General features: G+C 28.0%; 2 protein-coding genes and 1 pseudogene across 2 annotated transcripts; 2 read left to right on the top strand and 1 right to left on the bottom strand.

Annotated features, from left to right (window-relative positions):
* LOC127252938 (secreted RxLR effector protein 161-like) lies at nucleotides 1-513 on the bottom strand. The gene has a single exon (XM_051277324.1). The coding sequence runs from the start codon at nucleotides 511-513 to the stop codon at nucleotides 1-3; it is 513 nt and encodes a 170-aa protein (XP_051133281.1).
* A 10,036-nt stretch (nucleotides 514-10,549) lies between these two features.
* On the top strand, nucleotides 10,550-14,830 carry LOC127252911 (uncharacterized). Its single transcript, XM_051277299.1, has 8 exons — nucleotides 10,550-10,574; nucleotides 11,031-11,105; nucleotides 11,751-11,849; nucleotides 12,109-12,462; nucleotides 12,545-13,276; nucleotides 13,362-13,847; nucleotides 13,941-14,127; nucleotides 14,197-14,830. Exons 3-8 carry the CDS (start codon nucleotides 11,769-11,771, stop codon nucleotides 14,565-14,567), a joined length of 2,211 nt encoding a protein of 736 aa, XP_051133256.1. The 5' UTR covers nucleotides 10,550-10,574; nucleotides 11,031-11,105; nucleotides 11,751-11,768; the 3' UTR covers nucleotides 14,568-14,830.
* Nucleotides 14,831-19,141: 4,311 nt separating this feature from the next.
* LOC127252990 (uncharacterized) lies at nucleotides 19,142-22,709 on the top strand (annotated as a pseudogene).
* Nucleotides 22,710-24,708: the final 1,999 nt, after the last annotated feature.

The raw sequence follows: 24,708 nt of genomic DNA, 5'->3' as shown, positions 1-24,708 counted from the left end.
CTAAGAGATAGCTCCACCAGCCAACATGAACAAATAACCCGATGTGGATTCCCGAGTGTCAATGCAGCCAGCGTAGTCCGAATCAGAGTAGCCAAGCACTTCCAAGACATCAGTTTGTCTATACATGAGCATGAAATCCTTCATACCTTGAACGTACCTCATTACTTTCTTTGCAACTTTCCAGTGGTCAACACCTGGATTACTCTGATATCTCCCTAATATTCCAACAACATATGCTATGTCAGGCCTAGTGCAAACTTGAGCATACATAAGACTTCCGACTGCTGAAGCATAAGGGATATCCCTCATGTGTTCCTTTTCAAAGTTATTTTTCGAACACTGACTCAAATCGAGTCTGTCACCCTTCACAATGGGAGCTACACTCGGTGAACAATCTTTCATATTAAATCTTTCTAGAACTTTCTTGATATAGGCTTCTTGAGACAAACCCAGAATGCCTCGATTTCTATCTTTATGGATTTTAATGCCAATGACATAAGATGTCTCTCCCATATCTTTTATATCAAATTAGTTTGAGAGAAATTGTTTCACCTCATATAACATCCCTTTATCATTAGTTGCAAGCAAAATATCATCCACGTACAACACAAGGAAGCAAATACGACTCCCACTAACCTTCTGGTATATACAGTGATCCATGACGTTTTCTTCAAAGCCGAATGAAGAGATAACGTCATGAAATTTCAAATACCATTGGCGGGAGGCTTGCTTCAATCCATATATGGATTTATTAAACTTACAGACTAAATTTTCTCACTTTCCTCCATCAATAGTCTCTTTTCCTCTTGAAGACATATGGTCATCAATTCATTGATTGATCATTTATCTTTATGTGTGTTGTAGGATATCTTAAATGGACCGTATTGATGAGGTAAAGTGCACAAAATATAATGGACAAGAAATTACTCAGACATGGTCACCTGTAAGCTTCTCAACTGCGCCGCAATGTCCCGCATGAGCATTATGTGCTCGCGCACACCCATCACACCCGTGAATCTCATAGAGGAGAACTGAATGATCAATGTACTGGCAAAAGCCTTGTCAGACTTGATAAATTGTTCGTCAATAGCCTTCAAAAGCTCTTTAACATTATTATGTTGATCGAAAGATGCACGGATACCAGCAGAGATCTTGGTCTTTATGAGCATCATAGAAAGACGGTTAGTTCTCTCCTATCGCTCATAAAGATCCACATTATCTGGCTCGCTGGTTTCAGTAATACCCGGCGGCTCGTCTTTCCAAATAGCATAATCAATGTCCATCCAACCTAAATGAAAGAGGATCCTCTCCTTCCAGATTTTGTAATTATCACCAGTCAATTCGGGAATATCACACTTAATGTCAGATAAATTCATATGATTAAATGCTACAAAATTAAATATACATGCTCATCAATAAACGAGACAAATAAATTACATGTTCTACCAATGTAAACATGCTAAGACATGAATATAAAGATATAAGACTTGTCTGTGAGCTAAAGTTTTACTCAGTTAGATTCAAACAAAACATAACAATAAAACTATCAAATTGTGTTCCTTTTCTTAACTCCTGTTGGAAGATTAAGAAATACAATTTGATATTTTATCTTAATTATTCATATAAATATAACAAGACTCCTGTGGGTAGATCTCATCACATTGTATATGATAATTCCAATTGATGTCTATTAATGTGATTTCAAATAAATCATGAACAAATGTTTAATTAATCGAGAATATTGTGGCTATTCCCCTAATTAAATAAAATTTAAAATAAATAACAAAGATCATAAATATGCAATCTGAAGTACACGTGTCTATAAGTTATTGAGTGCTCCGTATGTGAATTTATAAAATAAATTAGCAATCTTATTACAAGTTATCGTGCAACATCAACAATTGTCTTTGGACAAATTACTGACTCGCTAATGATAAATTTGTTTTAACAAGCGAAAGTTGACAATAAAGTAGTGTGTCGAACAATACTCTATCTTTGGACAAATATCTTGTTCACACACAAATAACCAAATTATCATCACTTCATTCAATGTCATTAAACATGCATGTAACTACTTAATTGCTTACTTGTCTTTGGGTCAATCAGCAGCCTTATAAATAAACAACCTTCTAACATATAAAATAAATCGATCTATACAACAGAGGCTGCTTTGGCAACATCACTGTTTCAACCAATTCATAAATTATATTATATTATTTATTACTAATTAAATACTTTAAAATAAACTATGTATGTCCAATATATATGAAAGCTATAACAACATCAATTAATTTATGGACTTATTTAAATAATCAAGTAATTCAAGAAAGACTAAATGTAGCGGAATTGCACAGGCAAAAAATATGTCACCCAAAGAGATTATAAATTTGATATAATGAATATTTATAGTCGAATTTGCACAAATGCTTATGATCAAAAATACATGCTGATTCACAAACTTAATTGCATCATAAAACATATCAGAATAAATCCATAGTTCTGATTATTCATAAAAATCAACAGTAAATAAATAAATAATCAGTCAAATGCATATCTAAATTCATGACATCCGAAGCAAAATTCAGCTTCCATAAATAATTAAAAATTATAATAGCTACATAGATAAATAAATCAATGCCGATTGTCATGATTATAGAGATATATCTATTTTATTAAATCACATAATTGAATCAAATAATTCAATAAGAGAGACATAGACACACTATGTGCAACACATATAAAAATTGCAGCAGCTGTGATATTTCTATAAATTTTTTGAATATAATTTCGGGAACAAAATAATTTCTGAAAATTAAATTTGCATATATTTGGAGACAATTGGTGTAAAATATATATATATATATGTATAACTCCAATATATATAGTAATGATTTCGGCGGAAACAAACAATCACAAATATGCTACCGATAAAAAGTGTGTATGTAATTTACAATTATGTAACCAGTACACTATATTGACGTAACCATCAAAAATAAATTAATGCCTACTGATTTCATTCCATTAAGTATTAAATATTAATAATAACAAATAAACATGATTGCTATCACAATTATTAATGCAATAACATTAATTCTTTGTCTAGTAACAATAATATTTAGAGCTCACAATAATATTTAGAGCTCACAATTAGTCGATTCGTGTCGGATTCATGTCGGGTTAAATATTTTAAATAGGTTAAATTATTCGTGTCGGGTTAAATACTTTAAATGGGTTAAATTATTCAATTTTAACCCGGCTCGTTTATTTTCGTATCGGGTTTATGTTAATCCGTTTATTATCGTGTCGGGTTCGTATTGACTCGTGTTGATCCGTATACATAATTAACTCAAATATCTTGATTCAAATTAAATAATTTTTTGTTATGTTGTCGTGTTATGTTAGTTTTTATTGGTTTGAGCGTAAATTATGTTGAATTATTTAAAATTAAACTTAGTTTAAATTAATTTATGAAAAAATTATTAAATTATGATTATTTTACATATATAATAAATATATTAATCAATATCAATATATTATAATCGGGTTGTCATGTCGGGTTCGAGTTGAGAGCCTCAACCCTAACCTGACCCGTTTACTATCGTGTCGGGTTCGTGTCAACCTGTATACATAATCGAGTTGAAATATTTTGACTCAAACCCAATTATTTCATGTCGAATCGTATCGGGTCAGTTTTTGTCAGCTCTACACATAACTGCACACAAGAAACTCACATATATTTTATTTCCATTTCTATCCCAATAAGCGGGTCAAGATCAGACATTAAAGACAGAATAATTCAACAATGAATTGAATCTCGGGCAACATTCATTCCAAATATGTCAATTCATGCATCTCAATTTGGTTTCCAATTCACATATTACTTTCTTTCAAGAAAATGAGTCGCACAAATAAAGCAGCAATGAGTTTGATTAATGCAAACGAAGTGAAAGTCGGTTACGACAAATCGACAAGCAATAATGAAAATTCACACCAATGTAATTCAGATCCATTGATAAATAAAATATCTCAATAATTCAACACGGAAAAGCTTTCTGAAGGCAATTAATTGTGCATACAAGTTGACACATATATGAAGTGCACAGAAGACATTACAAAAGAACGAACACTCCATCGAAACACAGGAAAAATTCGAAAATTTAATATTTTGCTTAAATTAATTTCAAAATAAAATTCAAAATTTTTCTAAAAACAGAATGGAATTTTATCAAGAAAATATTGCAAAACAATTGATGAAAATAAAAAACCAAAATATTTCCAAATAAGAAATTAAAGTTAATTTTGATTAAGAATTTGATGAGAAGATATATTCTTAAAATAATAAAAAAAATATGTAATAAAAATTAAAAACTTACAGAAATCTGTACGTCTGACACATTCTAGAATATTCTTAAAATAATAAAAAGATGTATGTGTAATAAAAATTAAAAATTATAGAAATCTGTATGTCTGACACATTCTAAAATATTATTAAAATAATAAAAAGATATATGTGTAATAAAAATTTAAAACTTACAGAAATATGCGAGTCTAACACATTTTAGAATATTCTTAAAATAATAAAAAATATATGTGTAATAAAAATTAAAAACTTAGAGAAATCTGTATGTCTGACACATTCTATAATATTCTTAAAATAAAAAAAAATATGTGTAATAAAAATTAAAAACTTACATAAATCTGTATGTCTGATACATTTTAGAATATTCTTAAAATAATAAAAAGATAAATATGTAATAAAAATTAAAAACTTACAGAAATCTGTATGTCTGACACATTCTAGAATATTCTTAAAATAATAAAAAGATATATGTGTAATAAAAATTAAAAATTATAGAAATCTGTATGTCTGACACATTCTAAAATATTATTAAAATAATAAAAAGATATATGTGTAATAAAAATTTAAAACTTACATAAATATAAATATGCGTGTCTAACACATTTTAGAATATTTTTAAAATAATAAAAAATATATGTGTAATAAAAATTAAAAACTTAGAGAAATCTGTATGTCTGACACATTCTATAATATTCTTAAAATAAAAAAAATATGTGTAATAAAAATTAAAAACTTACATAAATCTGTATGTCTGATACATTTTAGAATATTCTTAAAATAATAAAAAGATAAATATGTAATAAAAATTAAAAATTTACAGAAACCTGTATGTCTGACACATTTTAGAATATTTTTAAAATAATAAAAAAAATATGTGTAATAAAAATTAAAAACTTACAGAAATCTGTATGTCGGACACATTCAAGAATATTTTTAAAATAATAAAATAATAAAAATTAAAAACTTACAGAAATTTGTATGTTTGACACATTCTAAAATATTCTTAAAATAATAAAAAGATATATGTGTAATAAAAATTAAAAATTACATAAATCTGTATGTCTGACGCTTTATAGAATATTCTTAAAATAATAAAAAGATATATGTGTAATAAAAATTAAAAACTTACATAAATAATATGTATGTCTAACACATTTTAGAATATTCTTAAAATAATAAAAAATATGTGTAATAAAAATTTAAAACTTAGAGAAATCTGTATGTCTGACACATTCTATAATATTCTTAAAATAAAAAAAAAATGTGTAATACAAATTAAAAACTCTGTATGTCTGATACATTCTAGAATATTTTTAAAATAATAAAAAGATATATATGTAATAAAAATTAAAAATTTACAGAAGAAACCTGTATGTCTGAACATTCTAGAATATTCTTAAAATAATATAAATATGTATGTCGGACACATTCAAGAATATTTTTAAAATAATAAAAAAAAATATGTGTAATAAAAATTAAAAACTTAAAGAAATCCTGACCAATTCTAGAATATTTTTAAAATAATAAAAAAATGTGTAATAAAAATTAAAAACTTACACACATTCTAGAATATTCTTAAAATAATAATAAAATATATGTGTAATAAAAATTAAAAACTTACGCTAAAACATTATATGTCTGACACATTTTAGAATATTTTTAAAATAATAAAAAATATATGTGTAATAAAAATTAAAAACTTACATAAATCTGTATATCTGACAGATTCTAGAATATTCTTAAACGAGCTTGTAAACCCGTGCGATGCACGGTTTGTATAAATTGTTGAAATAGTATTAAATAAATAATTAATTATAGTATTGGAAAATATTTTGTAGAATGATACAAATATTCTTAAGATTAGTCAACGATTAACATATGACCAATTTCTTTTATTGTGTCCATGAAGATATAATTAGTACTATACATATATAAACACAATCTATAAATATGTTAATAAAATCTCGTACTAATTATATATCATTTCATGTTATATAAGTATGCTAAAATAATTAACAATGAAATAATATATATATATATATGTATACGTGTAAAATATGTCTGATTTTGTAAATTTTTTAAATAGAATAGTTGATATCGAAAGATAAATTGAAATAATTTGTTTGACAATTTTAAAGTTATCAATCTTAAATAAACTTAACAAATATAAATCAATTTTATTAAATTTCTAATATTTTACACGTACTACCAACTCAAAACCCTTTATTTCATATGTCTCTCCAATTAACAAATATTTTATTTATCTTTCGATATCAACTATTAAATATTATTAAATTTATCAAGAAAAAAATAATTGTAAAATAAATAAGATCTTGCAAAATATAAATAAATATCGTATTAAATTATTTATACACTATAAAAAAAGATTTAAAAATAAATACCGTGATTATATATCTTCTCCAAAATAGTAAAATAAAAAAAAAAATTATATAAAAATGATGACACAAATATGAAAAAAAAAATCATATAATAATGATATAATATGATATTTGAATGCTTCAAGAATTCAAAATCTATACAAATCAAACGAAATAATTATAAAATACTATAATATATATATAACTAATGATTTTTTTTTAACTTCAAAAAAAATCAAAATTGTAAACCTACACTTTTGCATCTTTATTTTTGTTTTTTTCTTAAATCAAAATAAATATAAAAATAAATTTCGTTGAAAAATATGAAAAAAAAAAAAGAGAATATGAGTTTTTTAAAAAAAATAAAAATTGATTTTTTTTTAACTTGAAAAACAAAATCAAAATTGTAAACCTACACTTCTGCATCTTTATTTTTGTCTTTTTCTTAAATTAAAATAAATATAAAAGTAAATTTCGTTGAAAAATATGAAAAAAAAAAATGAGAATATGAGTTTTTTTAAAAAAATAGAAATAAACTATATTAAAAATATATATATACATATCCATTAACGCTATAAAAGAAACTAAATGTATAGATTTTAAATACCTCACTATTATATAAAAATGATGATAAAAAACTGTAAAACAAAAAAATAAAATCAAAAAAATCTCAAAACGAAGGAATTAGAGACTGATATATCTCAAATACATAATATATAGACTAGCAAGTTTAATTTCGACAGTAAATGCAACTCATTAAAATAATCTGTATGTTCACTATGAATTGATTTTTTTTTTGCGACGAGTTGATAATATAAAAAATAATATTTTGTGTTAAATAATTAATTTTTTTTTATAAGTGAACGATATATTTTATATTAATGTGTATGTATTTTTGTATTGTTTTAATAATATTTATGAAATATTATTTCATTAAAAATTATAATATTATTGAAAATTTAATATACATTATATAAACTCAAATTCAAATTCAAATTCAAACTTAAATTCATTAATAAATTAACAAGTTTGGGCTAGGCTTAATAAAAGCTCTAAGTGGAGTCAAGCTGAAATATAAGATATTCAATCCACTTCAATTAAACTAACAAACCTAGTCAATATTAATTCAAACTTAATTAATTTACCGTGTATACGTCGTCATGAATATTTTTGATAATTTTATATTTGTACAAATAGGTTACGGTTTGAAACTGTCAGTTTCGATTTGTCAAAAATTAAATTAAAATTGAATCTTTTAAATTATAATTTTGATTTGTATTTTTCAATTTTAATTTCAATTTCGATTTCTATTTCAGTTTCGACGTTTAAATAGCTGCCCCTATCGATTTATATTTATTTAATGATTATTTATTAGATTATTATATGATAAAATAAAATTAGCATAACAAAATTTAGCATATAAAGTTTGTTCACTTTGTATGCGCCACGATTTTTTATAAATATTATAAAAAATATAATATATAGACATTAATATAATATTATAAATATGCAATTTGTCTATTAAAAAAATTAATAATTCAATACAAGATATTATATTTTTTATATTACTATAAAATTTATCATATTTAATATAAAAAATACATCTATTCAAAAGTTCATAATTTAAAAAATACTCTGATTTTATCCAAATATGCTGCTACATTTGCAATTAAGATATTTACAAAAGTATTTCTACATCACTTTCTCATACTCTTTTTCCTCCATATCATATTTTATTTAATTTATTTTAATAAATAAATAAATTTATATTTATATCAAAATTATTTATTTTAAAAATTAAATATAAATAAAAATATATCGATATTTATATAGTTAGGTAGATAATTAAATTTAATATAATACAAAAAATAAAAAACCTAAATAAATAATAATAAATATATAAAATAAAAAATTATGATTTTTTATACATTTCTGCACGGTTATTTAAGAGATTTTAAGTTTTTAATTTTTATTACATATTTTTTTATTATTCTATAAGTTTTTAATTTTTATTACACATATTTTTTTATTATTTTAAGAATATTGTAGAATGTGTCAGACATATAGATTTCTGTAAATTTTTAATTTTTATTACACATATATTTTTTTATTATTTTAAAAATATTCTAAAATATGTCAGACATACAAGGTGTGTTTCCTTATGTTGGGTTTGGGAAGATTGAGTTTGAGTTTGATTTTGATTTGAATTTTTTTTAAGTTTTGGGAATTTGCGTTTCTTTAGTTTAGTAGGTTTTGTTGGAGTTTGGAGAATTTTATTGGACAGTGATTTGATAGGTGATGATTGGAGTGATGAGATTTTTAATTTAATTAAAAGTAATTTATATTAAAAATAAAAGTAATGGAATATATACAAAGAGTGCATTTTTTTTCCTTTATTATTATTATTATTATTATTATTATTATTATTATTTTAATCCGTAACTAAAAAAGAACAGAATTTCAAATCTACTTCTAAGTCTTACCTACAGCTACATGCGGAAGAACAAGCGTATGCACGGCCATGCATGAGTCCGTGGTTGTTCGAAAACAACACTAAATACACCGGACGAAGAAATGCAGCCACATTTGCACGGCGGTAGTAGATTGTTGTTTGTTGTGTGCTTCCCGTAACGCTAAAAGTAGCATAATAAAATAAATCAAGCACGACCATGCTCGTTCCGTATAAGTGGTTGCTTCCCGTAGGAATTGAAGCAGAAAAACAGACCTAAATGCACTGCCGTACACAACTATCCATATTCTTCTAGCTCTTGTATGAAACCCTTAGCGAGGAATGAAGGCAACGTCAGATTGGTGTGTAAGATGGTCCTATCATAGATTTATCAAAAATTGCATGAATTTACGAAATCGATTAACCAATTAAATCCCAAATTGAAATGTAGTTAGGTTTTCCTTACTTCTTTGCGCTCAACCGCCGGAAACCCTATCCCCCGTCAACGTGCATCCCTCGAACTCCTTCGCGGCAATCCTCTGCTTCACTCGCCGACAAAACCATTAAAATCCCACGATCCTTGCTCTGCAACGAAGGGGGTGAAGAAAATTTGGGAGGAAAATAAAAAGCACGAATGGAAGATGAGAAATAATGGAAGAGGGAGAAAAAGCAAAGTAATGATGGGAAGATAAAATAGTGAAGGAGAGAGACACATCAACAGATAGGAAGTTTAGGAGGAATTATGCTAAAGAAACACACCAATAGATTTCTTTAAGTTTTTAATTTTTATTACACATATATTTTTTTTATTATTTTAAGAATATTTTAAAATATGTCAGACATACAGATTTCCGTAAGTTTTTAATTTTTATTACACATATATATTTTTATTTTTTTATGAATATTTTAGAATATGTCAGACATAAAAATTTTTGTAAGTTTTTAATTTTTATTACACATATTTTTTTTTATTATTTTAAGAATATTCTAAAATGTGTCAGACATATTGATTTTTATAAATTTTTAATTTTTATTAAACATATATTTTTTTTTATTATTATTTTAAGAATATTCTAGAATGTCAAACATACAGAAAATAGGATTACGAGTTCACTTTCACACCAACTATTTTTTACGGGACAAAATATATTAATTTATATCATGAAATAATTAATTAATATAAAAATGGAAAAGGTATTATTTATTTATGTTTTTAATAATTATTACTCATTTCTTAATATATATATATATATATTATTTTTATATTATAAAAATATAATAAAATTTAATTATAAATAAAATATTATTATTAATTATAATAGTAGTATAAAAGATACACTTTCACTCTGATAACACATTGAACATCCCACCGCAGCAGCGTCACCAGGTTAGCTTCTTCCTCTCTCTTCTTTCTTCCTCTCTCTCTCTCTCTCTCTCTTCTTCCCCCCATTCTTCACGTTTTTTGCTTCTCTTCTTCTTCTTCTCTCGGTTGCTCCGCCGCCGTGACTGCCTGCCTGACTGGTGAGGTGAGCTTTATATATATATATTTCTATAAAAAAATAAGTAAAATCTGAACCGCCTGTTTCCGGCGGATTATGATGGGAAAGGTAGAGGAAGCTCAGGATAATAGCAATGGCTTTGTTTGAAATTGTCGATGGAAGGTTTAGTTAAAATTGTCCAATAGCTCATTTTTTTTTAACGCAACCTTTTGTTTTTAAAGATAATATCGAAGAACGAACAGTCGCAAGGGTTTTCATTCCTCCGAACCTTTCCCTCTTCCCCAGTTTCTCTCCCGCAAGAAAATTCGTAGCTATTTTTCAACAATTTGATCTTATTTTCGTAGAAATCACTCTCGTGGTGGCTTCTCCACCTTCAATTTCTCACGGGCAACAAATCGTATTTCCCAAACTGTGACGAGGTAAGCAGTTCTCTCATTCTTACGGATTATTAAAGCTATTTGAAGCTTTTTTTTACACTCCCAATCTGCGTGTATATATATTTGTATGTAGTACTGTATACATACACACCGTATATATTGTTTGTTTTTTTAATTTTTAATTTTTTATTAAAGAGTTACTAAAATTTTGTATATGTTCAAAAAATACATACAGGAGATGACAGATGAGATTGTGAATTTTGTTTTTGAACTTTCATGGACATGTTTCACTGCAATAAGAAAATGATAGTGTTAAATAAGAATATTATTAGTTTTTTCAAAATAAAAAATAAAAAAAATTGATGCTATACTTATTGTTAATAATGTTTTGATAGAGGAATACTCTGATCAAGAAATGGTATTGTGCTAGTTCTGAAAAACACCAGTGAGAATTGCTGCTGGAACTAACTTCTAATGTTAGGCAACTTTTATGTTGATGCAATAAAATATTAGTTTGTGATGTGTCCATTGTGCTTGCTAATTCATTTTGTCTTTGCACTTGCCTGAGTTTTTTTTTTTTTTTTTTTATTTGTCTCTTTTCCCTGGTTTGTAGATTCTTCATATGGTTGCACTCCTTTGAGGTTATTAGACATGTTTTATATAAAATTTAAATTCTTTCCATTACAGTTTTCAGAAAATACAGTCATGAAGGATGAAATTGAAGGAGAGAAAGTGGATGATGTGGTTGATTTAGTGGATCTGTCTCCGACAAGTAACAAATCCCAGGTAATGCGAAATAACTCAATTTTGTGTACTGACATTACCGCGAATTTGACTTCACCTCAACATGCATTTCCGAGCCACTTTAGTACTGATTTTAGTGGTCCTTTATCTCCTATGCAATACTACCCCAAATGAAATAATACCATGTTTTACACAAATATATGGGACTTCTTACCACCAGGGACATCATCTGTCATATTATAGGACCCAGGCATCACAGAATAACACATTACCCTTTGATGCTAACCATCCTTCATTTCAGTGTCAAGTTCCTTCCCAAAGCAACTCTGCTATAAGGCCTGCTAAAAAAAGCCAACGCGCAAATAAGAATTGGAGTATTGACGAGGATGTTGAGTTGACTAATGCATGGTGCAATGTGCCGGCGAAGGCACAGGTTGGTGTTGGACAAAAAAAGATAAAGTTATGGGAGCGTGTATGCGAGAATTTTGTTAAGCGCATGGAAGACAAGCACAAAGTAAGTAGATTAGAAAATGAGAGGACACCTGGAGGATGTGAGAATCGGTGGATGGAAATTCGATCACAGTGTATTAAATGGTCCGCCATACGAGTTCAGACGCAACCACATTATCATAGTGGATGGAGCCCAACAGATTTTGTAAGTATATATTAAGTTTCATTTACTGTATTTTTCCAATAAATAATTTATCATCAATCCACTAACAATAGTGATTTCACAGGATCAATATTGCCGAACAAGATATTTGACTAAACATGAATCAAACTTCAAGTGTGAAGCAAGCTGGCATATACTAAAAGATCATCCGAAGTGGATGGAACTTGTTAGTGGAAAGAAATGCAAAGTAAGTGGGCAGTCAAGTACGTTTGCTAAAGAAGTTATCGGGGAGGCAAATGAGGTTCAGAGACCTGTTCAAGGCCACTCTCCAGTCACCCCTATTGACTCTAGTTCAGGGGCGGTACGTATACATACTAATTCCTCAGAAAAAGGTCCAAATCCATCAGAACTAGGAGGCCCTGCTGCAATTGATATGGAACATCCCGTTGGAGCATGTAACAAGTCAAATGATGAGCGGCAACAAAAGATACAAAGGCACGAAGAGTCTCAAGTTCAAGTTCCTTCCAAAAGCAACCTTGTTGTAGGGCCTGTTAAAAAAAATCAACGTGCAAATAAGAATTGGAGTATTGACGAGGACGTGGAGTTGACTACTGCATGGTGTAATGTGCCGACGGATGTACGAATTGGCGTTGGACAAAAATTATGGGAGCGTGTATGCGAGAATTTTGTTGTGCTCATGGAAAATAACCACAAAGTAAGCAGATCCGAAAATATTAGAACACCTGGAGGATGTGAGAATCGGTTGATGGAAATTCGAACACAATGCAGTAAATGGTCAGCCATACGAGTTGAGGCGCAACAACATTATCGTAGCGCATGTTGCTCAGCAAATTTTGTAAGTATATTTTTTAATTTTTTTTTTACTGCATTTTTCCAATAAATAATTTATTATCAATCCACTAACAGTAGTGATTTCACAGGAAGAATATTGTCGAAAAACATATTTCAATCAATACCAATCTAACTTCAAGTGTGAGGCATGCTGGAATATACTAAAAGATCATCCGAAGTGGATGGAATTTGTTAGCGGAAAGTTAAGCAAAATAAGTGGGTGGTCAAGTACGTTTGCTAAAGAAGTTGTTGGAGAGGCAAATGAGGTCCAGACACTCGTTGAAGGCCACTCTCCATTCGCACCTATTGACGGTACTTCAGGGGAAGCGCATATAAATAATTCCTCAGAGAAAAACCCGAGTCCATTAAAACTAGGAGGCCCTATTGCAACTGATTTGGAACATCTAATTGGAGTTAAGAAGACTACGGCCTGTAACAAGCCAAACAATGAGCGGCAACGAAAGATAAAGAGGCACAAAGAGTCTCAAGCCTCAATTTCTCGAACCATTTACGATGACAATCGAAAAAGAGACTTAAAGAGAGATAAGGAACATGAGACCGTGTCTAAAAGAGAGGTAACTTCAAAATTTACTGTACTTGATGTATTATTTTGAATGTTTCTTGTTACGCTAACACTTCTTTACTATTATGCCCCATAATCTCTACAGCATTCAATAAAGATTACCAAAGAATATGCAAACATAGCTACAGAGCTTGAGAATATCGGTGAAAGGTTGATGGCTGCAGTAGATAAATTGAAAGAATTGGACAAGGACAATTTAGACACCGAGGACGAAAAGAGAATGTACGTAATGCGGAAAGAGCATGTGGAACACTACAAGCGTGCTTATAACAGTAAGTATGTTCACATTTTAAAGCTACGAAACTTTTAATTAGCTGTTTGCTGAAGTTGTACATTTCTAGTGTTGAAAGCAACTCTCAAATCACTTGAAGAAGCAAATTCTCCAAACGTGAAAGTGGCCGAAACAAGTTCTCCAAATGCGAAAGTGGCCGAAACAAGTTTTCTAAACGCGAAAGTGGCCGAAACAAGTTTTCCAAATGCGAAAGTGGCCGAAAAAAGTTTTCCAAATGCGAAAGTCGCCGAAAAAAGTTTTCCAAATGCAAAAGTGGCCGAAAAAAGTTTTCTAAACGCAAAAGTGGCCAAAACAAATGCTCCAAACGCGAAAGTGGCCGAAACAAGTGGTAGGTGTACTGACAAAAGGAAGCGACATTTCAATGATTATAGTGATTTGGATTGCCCCCCGGGATTTGAAAAGCACAAAGTGTGTAAGTAATGCATGCTTTTGTGTGACTGACCAGATTGAGTGACCTTGTAGATTTATTTTATGGCATTGGGGATTGAGTGAATTCTTAAATTATGAGTTTTCAGATGTTGGGATATCTTATAGTAGCAGGTTAAGACTGTCGGATTATAGTTTTTGACTTTGTTGTTGTCTGTTTGGTGTTCTTCCATTTTATGTCAGTGTAATTTTGGAGGGAACAAGATATTGTGAAATTAATTTAGTCTATGCGGAAATTAGCGGTATGTGTTACTTTTTGCCGTCTGCCTTACATTTGTGCCGAATGGAGTTTCTAGTAATGCAGTCGAATATATTTGCTTAAGGATAGATTAATTTATGTTGTGTGTATTTCTAGATAATTGTTGGCGTCACTTTTTTTAGTTTTTAGGCGGAGATTTGAACTTTTCGAATTGAATTTTGGTTAGAATACATCGATATCTGTCGACAATAGATGGTAGCCGAGCTTGATCTGTATCAAAATATGTGATTTTTTATTCGTTAGTTTTATGTGATAAATTATTGAGTTTGCTTTCATTAATTGATCACACTGTCATCATGGTTACTTATAAATTCATGACCCAAGTAGTTCAGTGTAAATTTTGTCATGCATTTTACTTTTGAAGTCGGATACAATTTTTGGGGGCATAGTCATCATATTAAGGGGATGTGTTTCTTTACACTTTTAACAACAGTTTTCTATCAAATCAATTTGAATAGTGTTTATTTTATTATACATTATCTTAATATCAAATTCAAATTAAAATTTTTCAAATTCAATCAAAATAATATATATATATATCATAAAGTAACAGAAGCTAGCAAAGCAAAGCAGGCTGCCTGCCAAAGCCAAAATTAATTTTAATTTCTCAGACAACTTTCTTAGCTAACTCCCACAGCAGATTTGTTGTGTTATGGTGTGTTTCTTTTGATTAAGTTTGGGAAAAATTGGTTTTGGGTTTCATATTAAAATAATATTTGATGAGATATTTTCGAAAAACACACAGTTTAAATAGTAAAATTTGAGAAAATTGTGTTAAAGAAAAACTCTAAAACTATTAATATATATATATATATGACGAGTTTTTCTTCATCATCCTCGGGATTTACTTGTTGATGAGTATAGAACATTTTTTGTACATAGTCATTATATTAAACACATCACTCAAGAAATTTAAATATTTTCATCTCCCTATATCATTCACTAGTGATTAATATTTTCTCGTACTACGAATTCTAGTTATCCTAGTACGAGATATGAGATGAACATCGACAACTAATTGCTTAGGCTCATAGGCTCAGGTACATCTATATCTCCAAACATTAAGAGGCAACTCTAATATAAAATACTTCCTTCGTCCCATAACAAAGTATCCATTTTTCCATTTTAGTCCGTCCCATGACAAAGTATCTATTTCCCTTTTTAGTAATTGTACTATCTACCTAACATTACAAATACCCTTACAACTTACAATATATTACACAAATGTCAATACCTTCATATCACACATACTAATAAGGTTATTTTAGTCATTTCTACTTTATTCCTACTATATCTTAATATAATACTAATATTTCTAAAACTACGTGAAAAAACAAATGGATATTTTGTTTCGGAACGAAGGGAGTATATAACCATAAAAACAAAATGCAAAGACACTCAGAGTGTTTCATTCACTTCATCTTTGAAGTAGAATTTTTATTGAAATTTCAAGATCTCCAAAATTTCAAATTAATTAAAGCCAAATATAAATAAAATAAATTTCAAAAAATTTGTCAGAGGAGAAGCCCGGGAGAGCACCCTCGAAGGAAAGAATTGTTAGAAATATAATAACAATATTATTATATTACAAGAATATAATTTTTGAACTAAATTCAATATCACAATAATTTTATCGAAATAAATTCAATAATCACGTCGATTCGAGATATAACATTTCTTCGTAAAAACGAATACGCTCTGGTAGTGCCTCCGGTTCATAACGTAACGTTCTGAAAGATAAAACGACGTTTGTTTTCGAATCAGGTGACACCCCAATATTTCAGAGTCTGACTAACTAAAATTGTATCGGAAAAGTAAAGCTAGAAGAGTAACCAGAACCGATACCGAAAACTCGCCGAAAGTCTCGACTAACGCCGGAAGAACAAGGAACAAATATCGCCGGAAAGAGATGGGAGAGGGGAAAGCTTTTTTTGGGTTTGTGTGATTGTTGTGTTTTTGAAATGAAGAGAAGTGCCGTATACATAGGCCTCTACCAAAAGTAACGGACAAGGATTAAATTCATTCCAATAAATTGAAATTCAAAATTGCATGCACGTTTCGATGAACCAAATATTGGCCATAATTAGACTTAATTATTGGCATGCTAATTTGAATTTTGTATTCCACAACTTTTATACTTCCTCCGTCTCATAATTAAGTATTTATTTTTTTTTTCACGTAATTTTAAAAATATTAGTATTATATTGGGATATAGTATGAATAAAGTAGAAATGACTAAAATAAGTGTAGTATAAAGGTAATGACATTTGTGGAATATATTGTAAATTGTAAAAAGTAGATAGTACAGTTACTAAAAAAAAAAGAAATGAATATTTTCTTACGAGACCGATTTAAATAGAAAAATAGATAGTTTGTTATGAGACGGAGAGAGTACATCAAAATGCATTACATTCCGCTGGAGTTTATCTAGTGCGCACTTTCCGTAGCGACTGTGAATTTTTACGTTATAAGAAAAATGTATTAAATATATATATATTTTTTTATCGGAGTATTAAATGCACTTTTGTCCTTGTATGAATCATAGTTGCAAGTATTGTGTAATTTCCATGCATCATGCATGCATATTCATGGAATTCAAATACAATCAATGTATTTGTTAAAGTTATATATGCACGTACTACTTTTGCATGCATGCATGCAATTTCAAAATAATTTAGGGTGTGTTTGTTCGTGGGTTTGGGGTTTTGGATTTGAATTTATGACTAATAAAAGGTTGAATTTGAATAGTTGTTTGATTTGATATAAATAGATATTAATGTGATGTTTTGAATATGAAATAAATTTGTAGAATAATATAAAAAATTATTGTTTGATTTGATATTGTTGCAGAAACCAGCTGACTCAATTTCATGTCATGCAATATTAAAGCTATAATTTGGTTCAAATATTCTTTTTCTTTTTCTTTTTATTTATACATCGATCTTTAGAAATATTTTGACAAATACACATCTATATTAATAATGTGTTAAAAGAGTTTGATAATATGCTCATATTTTATATGAATATTAAGGTTGTGTTTGGTATAGAAAAATGAAAAAATAGTCTCATTCCTCTTCTTTGTTTGAGCTTGAGAAATGAAATTTGAGAAATAAATAATTTTCATTTCTTTGTTTTTCATTTCTCTCTCATATGCAGATAAAGGGGAAAGAAATGATGTTGCAATATTTTTTTTATTTTTTTTTATCTTTTTTTTTACTATTTAATTTTTATAATTTTTTTAAAAGTATATTATTTCAATTTTACAAAAATTTAATTTAATTTATTTTAAAGTACTTAAATCTTATGATTTTTAAGAAATTGTACTAAAATATAATCTTAAAAATATAATTTATAATTTTTTTAAAAAAGAATCACCAAAAATATTTTTCATGAATTTTCATTCGTTAAAACTCTTATTCTTATTTGATTCATTCATATATGTAATTTTTTATATATATATTTCTTGACTGAATTCTATTTCTCACCCATTTTATTTTCTATTTCTTATTTCTCTGTGATTCCATTATCAATAACACTCCTAAATTTTGACATTAACTTGAAAATCACTTTTATTAAAATAAAAAAATACATCGCATAAATGAAAAAAAAAAATTAATAAATTTAAATATAATTTAGTTGATAGCCGTTACTTGATTCAATTAGCTGAAAAATTTATTTTTTTATCTAATATATTCAATTATGTTTTTTTTAGTTTAGAATGTTTGAAATTTGTTGTTATTAGTTATTGAAAATTGTAAAAGTGTTATAAAAGTATTTTTTTTTATTATGGTTAGATTTAAAAAAAATAATATATTTTTATTGAAATATATAAATAGTTTTTTCTATTGAAAATAATGTAAAATATAAAATAATAAATTTTTCGTATATATATTTATTATGTTAGTTATCGATTAGTTCATTATATTTATAAATTTCAATTAATTTAATTTATTTTTAGCATAAAATTTATATAATGTAATTTTAATATAAAAATAAATTATTAATATTTATATTTTTTATTTTATGTTGATTTTAATAAATTTATATATTTTACAATAAAATAATTTATATATAAAAATTAATTATTTTAAATTTATAAAAATAAAACTATAAAATAATTAAATATTCTAATATAATTAATAAATAATCAAAATATATTTATTTGTGTAAAATACATAATAAATTTTTAATAGCATATCAGGAATAAAAAAAATTACAGAAAAAATTATTTCAAAAGTTAGCTTTTCACTTTTTGGTAAAAAAAAAAAAAACTATTCCAAAAAATTAATTTACCAAACACCTTAATTAACTCTGTGACTGATCAAACAGCCGTTCAATAAGTTAAAAACTTTTTAAAAAATTATTTTCTAAATGCATATAAATATATAAGTGCAATATAAATTAATGGATAAAGCATTAATATTGGACATAGAAATAGTCCACTTTATAATCCAACACAAATGATAATATATATATGTAAAGTTAAACCCTTACATAAACCTTCTCCTCCCCTGCCCTGCCTCTGCCGCTTTCAGCCGTCCGCCGTCCGCCGTCCGCCGTCGTGTCGGATCAGGTGAATTATTTAGTTGTACTGTTAATGTTTGTTTCTGAATCTATTATTTCAACACATATGACGAGCCAAACACTTATACATTTATTTTATTTTTACGAGCATTTCTAGATACTGTAAATGGATAGCAAGCACAGACCAATTGTTGCCAGTTTCCTGGAAACTCTTCCGGAGGTTGAATTTTGCTGTGTGTATGGTTCCTCCCTCCATACAAACAATTTGGATAAGGTGCGATATTTTTTTCAATTTCTGGTTTTGTTGTGTTATCTTTTTAATATAAAAACTTGATGATGAAGGTTTAACAGTCCATTATTGTTCCAATTTAGAATTTTCTTTTTTATGTTCTGCTTATTGTATAAGTTTTTAATATTGCAGTCGTCCATGATAGATCTCATTCTTGGTGTGGATGATCCCGAGCAGTGGCATGCTGAGGTATTTGTGGATTTTCATTTAATAATACTTCTTGTTGTTGGACCTTTAGTGCCTTGACATGTGGCTTAGTTGTTAATGGATAATATTGGTCTTTCCTTATCTAGAATCTGAAGATGAATGCGAATCATTATGCTCCACGGATGATTCGTTTTGGCGGAGAGCAACTGGTGCTGTAGTGCTGCTTTGTGTCTCTTAATTCTTTCAATTTTTACTTGTATCATAATTATGTGAAATTCATTTTTGCAGGTCACTTATGTTGCAGATCGAATTGGGGTTGGGGTACATTTCAATCCATTTGTTCCACACAAGGATAAGGTTATTAATTAGTCAGTAATATTATCGCAGTGTTTTGAGAATCTATACTTAGTGCTGGGGTTGTGCTAGTATATTATCTTGGTTATATCCTGACTATATTTATGGTTTCTTTATCTATCTAGTTTACGTCTTGATTTATGCTTGAATATATGCCTATAAAATTGACACTAGTTACGCTTGTAGGTGTTCAAATATGGTGTCATTCGAATGAAAGATCTTGTTGAGGATGTTATGTTGTGGCAGCAGTTCTATGTCAGTGCGCGCTTACAGAAACCTGTACGTGTTTGCTCTCTTCGACGCATCTGTAAGGCTACCATTTTCAAGATATGCTTTGTAAAGTCTACAATTCAAATGATTAGGGGTGGCATTAATCCAAAATTAGTGGGGTAGGTGTACACTTTTCTTGATTGACCTGCAAAATAATCTGGTTAGGCTTGGATCCATTTGCTTAACTCACAGTTTGACCTGTAAATATGCGAATCAACACACGCGTATGTTGATATATTTAACCGTCTCCTATCTTTTGTACCTTAGGCATCTGAAAAATTCAAACTCGAACCCATATATATTATCTGAAAAATTCATATATAACATCAGGCTGCATCTTTGTTTTAGGTTGATATCATAGTGGATAGAAGGAATGTAAAAGAAAAAAACGAGTTAAATCGGTTGGGTTCAGTTGCTGCTGCTCTCCTCTGTCGGCCATCACCTGTTACTGAGGTATGAAAATTTATTGCTTTTCAAAATCAATTGATGTTGAAAGCATGAAGCTGAATAACACCAGCTGTACTAACAGGTACAACTTTACTACAATATATGTAGGCTGTCATACTCGGGTGATGTTCGAATGCTTTTTGCAGAGGATAGGGACAAGGTAAATGAGTTTAGCTTCTCTTTGACAACTTTGCAGGGAAACTTACATTGAAATTGTGCTGTTTGCATCGACTGTACTTCCCTGTGCATGTAATGTATCTCTAACCTACTTGCAGAATTTATGATGTTGAAGGTCGAATTTTTCAGTGATACATTGGATTTTAACTCTGAGATCACAAATTCCCTTTATTTTCTTTCATCAGAGAAATATGATAAATGAGCTAATTCAGTCCTTTCCAGTATTGATCTGTAAATTTGAACTCTTATTACCCAATGGCAGGACAAAAATTGTTCATAATCTCTTGGTTATTTCCAAGTTTTTAAGTAATAATTCTCTTTTTTCATGTAGCGTTAACAATTGCGTACTTTGTTGATATTACTGATGAACAAAGATACATTTTTTCCAGGTGCCGAAGATTGTCCAGAGTTAACTTCCATTATTTCAAACATTGTATAGACCACATCTAAAAGAACTTCAGTCGAAGGAAGCTATTATGATGTCCGATGATATTGATCATACTACTTTACACATAAATGAGGTTAGTCCATAATTTTAAGCTTGATGCACTTGTAAATTGTCTTTCATGGACTTGTTCTTTATTCCTCCTTTCATTGATTTAAAAAACAATTTTTTTTAGGAGACAACAAATGAAATTTTGTGGACATTTTTGCTGGAGTATCTTGACTTATTAAAATGTATCTTTGGCTTCTATAAGATCTCCTAATGTGTAACAAGGGAACAGCTTTATGCTTTTTGTTAGCAGTTTGTTGTCATATTCTCTCAATAAGTTTTTGATTACCCACAGACTCGTGTATTAATGGATTGGTGTATTATTCGTGTTTGTTTAAATACATTATGATTTTCTTATCTTGTCAGATTACATGTTAATTCCTGGCTGCTTCTAAATAACCCCATTTGGTGATTTTTTAAAAAAAATTTAGAGCAATGGCAGAGGAGCACTTCTTGATCAAATTCCTTCACGAACAATAACCCTCGTGGAGGCTGAACTTGGAGGTCATATTGATCGAGGTATGATCTCTACTATTTTTCAACTTGTTAGATAAAACATCTGTGTCCAATGTATGTCTTGAGATATTTTAGATATTTAATTTAGATTTAGCAGATTTATATTTAAATTTGGTCTTATTCATAGATTACGTTACTTAGATTTAAATCTATCGAGTCTGTTTTGTATTGCCTATATATACAGATCTCTTATTTTGACAATCAACAAACGATCTTATTATTTTCTCCTAAAATTTCTAACAATACGTATGTTATATATTCATCTCATTCTTGTCCCGAAGGCACGTGCCCGTTTGGAGCTTCATTTTTCTTGCGGACGGTTCTAGAACGCCAGGTGAGGATTTCGAGTGCAAGGCAGGCTGTTGCTGGCCTTCTGTCGGCCGGCATTTATCGTGGACTTAGATACACCGGTCGGAAAATGCTACAAGCATGGAAATCATATAGTTGGTAACCCCTCCCCTTTTGTTCATCTTCTTCATATCATATTCTTTAGATTTGCTCTTGAATTAGAGTTGCTTTTTGCTGCTAGTTGTTTAGGAAAGATCTAATTAGTGAAGATCTCTCGCTAAAATTATGGTGAATAAAATTATCTTCCATTTGCTGAAAAGTATTCCTTCGTTGCTTTAACTTTCAGTTGTATGTGCTCATTTTCTAATTAATTGTATACATAAATATCATTATTTTTATATCACACAATCCGTGCATTTTTGTCATTTCCATTATAAACCAATATAATATTAATATTAGAAAATTTACGTGAAAAAAAAATAATGTATGTTGCTCTTTTTCGGGACAGAGGTAGTATGTTATTGTATTTTAACATGATATTATATTAATTAAAAATTTTGATGTCTTTTTTATTTTATATTATTTTTACTTGCATAAGTTGAATATGTTTGTCTTTTTTACTATTTTAAATTTAAATTTCAAAGAAATATTTTATTTCATCTCATATAATATCGAATCAAAATATTATTTAAATAAAAATTTAAATTAATATTAAATTTCAAATAAGTTTCAAGCTATAACAAAAAAAAAAAAAAAAAAGTATTGGAGAATTTTGTGTTGCTTGGCACTTTTGGATGTTGCTTGTTATAGAAGTTTAAATATAGCAAAATTTAATTATATATTTCATCTTTCAAATATATAGTGTGTGTACGTTTTAGTGGTATTAGCTTAAATTATTTTTTATTTTATTTTATTTTATTTAGTTAATTTTCAACGTGAGATATGAGAAAATATCAACAAGCTTTAGCCTAAAATAATTATGATCCAGAATAACGATGTAGTGTGGTAGGTTGGGCCTAACTAATTGGGCCCGACCCATTTTCTAGCTTTAGTTACAACTTTTATAAAACAAACCCTCTTCAAAGATTTTATTTATTTATTTAGGGTGTGTTCGTTTGTTTTAAAATTTACTATTCATCCAATTTTTTCCCCCAAAAAATATCAAATCAAACACTTATTTTTCATTTTTTATATTATACTAAAAATTAATTTTACATTCAAAACATCACATCAACACCTATTTATATCACATCGTACAACTATTCAAATTCAAAATTTTTACTATTCAAATTTCAACTCAAAATCCAAAGCCAAACAAACACACCTTTAGAGTTTTTTTGTTTAGTATTTTGATTTGAAATTTTCATTTTGATAAGGTACAAAATATTTTATAATATTTTTTATTGAATGTTGACTTTTGTGAGAGAATAAAATATATATTATTGAAATGGAAAAAAGTTTTGCGTGAAACTTTTATATTTTTAAGTATTATTACTTATTATTATTTCACCGTTTCCACTCAATATGTGTTTATTTAAATGATTAGAATAGATAATATTATTTTATTAAATTTAGGCATATTTATTACTATATTATGCTAATTTATTTGAGAATATGGATTATAATTTTAGGATTATTTTCATAGATTATATAAATTAATGGATTAATTAATACTCTCTCCGTCTCAAAACAATAGTTTTATTTTATTATTTTGGTTCGTCCCAAAAGAATAGACATTTTCTATTTTTAGTATCAAATTTCTCATGTTTTTACAAAATTATTTTCACTTTTTCAAAATAATTATATAAAATAAGGGTATTTTGATCTTTTAAAAATATTTTTACATCAATTATTAGGAGAATGAAATTGCATAAAAATGAAAGAAGAGAATGGAATTTGAGAGAAATAAAATTGAGTCTTCTGTTTGGTAAAACAGATAATTCAGTTGAGAAATGTAAAAAAATTATAGATATACGAATAGATCAAATAAGAATAATAAATTAATCGGATAAAAAAAGAATTTTAACAAATGTGAAAAATATTTTTGGTGACTTCTTTTTTTAAAAAAAAAAATTATAAAGTATATATAATGTTTTTTAAGATTATATTTTAGTACAGTTTATTAAAAAATCGTAAAAATTAAATATTTTAATAATAAATTAAATTTGATTTTTGTAGAATTGAAATAATATAATTTTTAAACAATTATAAAAATTTAATAGTACAAAAAAGATTTAAAAAAATAATATATATTGCAATATCATTTCTCTTCTATTCTATTTTAGAACCTGATCCATATTCTTAAGGTGTTTTGGTTGTTTAGTGAAATTTCAAATTATGTGTTTTTCATTTCTTTTTTGTTTGTTGTAAT

This window comes from Andrographis paniculata, unplaced genomic scaffold (genome assembly GCF_009805555.1).
Source record: "Andrographis paniculata isolate CXL003 unplaced genomic scaffold, ASM980555v1 Contig49END, whole genome shotgun sequence".
Lineage (NCBI taxonomy): Eukaryota > Viridiplantae > Streptophyta > Magnoliopsida > Lamiales > Acanthaceae > Andrographis > Andrographis paniculata.
The sequence above is the reverse complement of the archived record's forward strand: the minus strand, read 5'-3'. Positions and strand labels throughout refer to the sequence as shown.

Coding starts and splice junctions, on each gene's coding strand:
- LOC127252938 (XM_051277324.1), bottom strand. CDS start 513: ATGGGAGAGACATCTTATGTCATTGGCATTAAAATCCATAAAGATAGA.
- LOC127252911 (XM_051277299.1), top strand. CDS start 11,769: ATGAAGGATGAAATTGAAGGAGAGAAAGTGGATGATGTGGTTGATTTA. Junction 12,463..12,544: donor GATGGAGCCCAACAGATTTT/GTAAGTATATAT, acceptor GTGATTTCACAG/GATCAATATTGCCGAACAAG. Junction 13,848..13,940: donor AGACCGTGTCTAAAAGAGAG/GTAACTTCAAAA, acceptor TAATCTCTACAG/CATTCAATAAAGATTACCAA.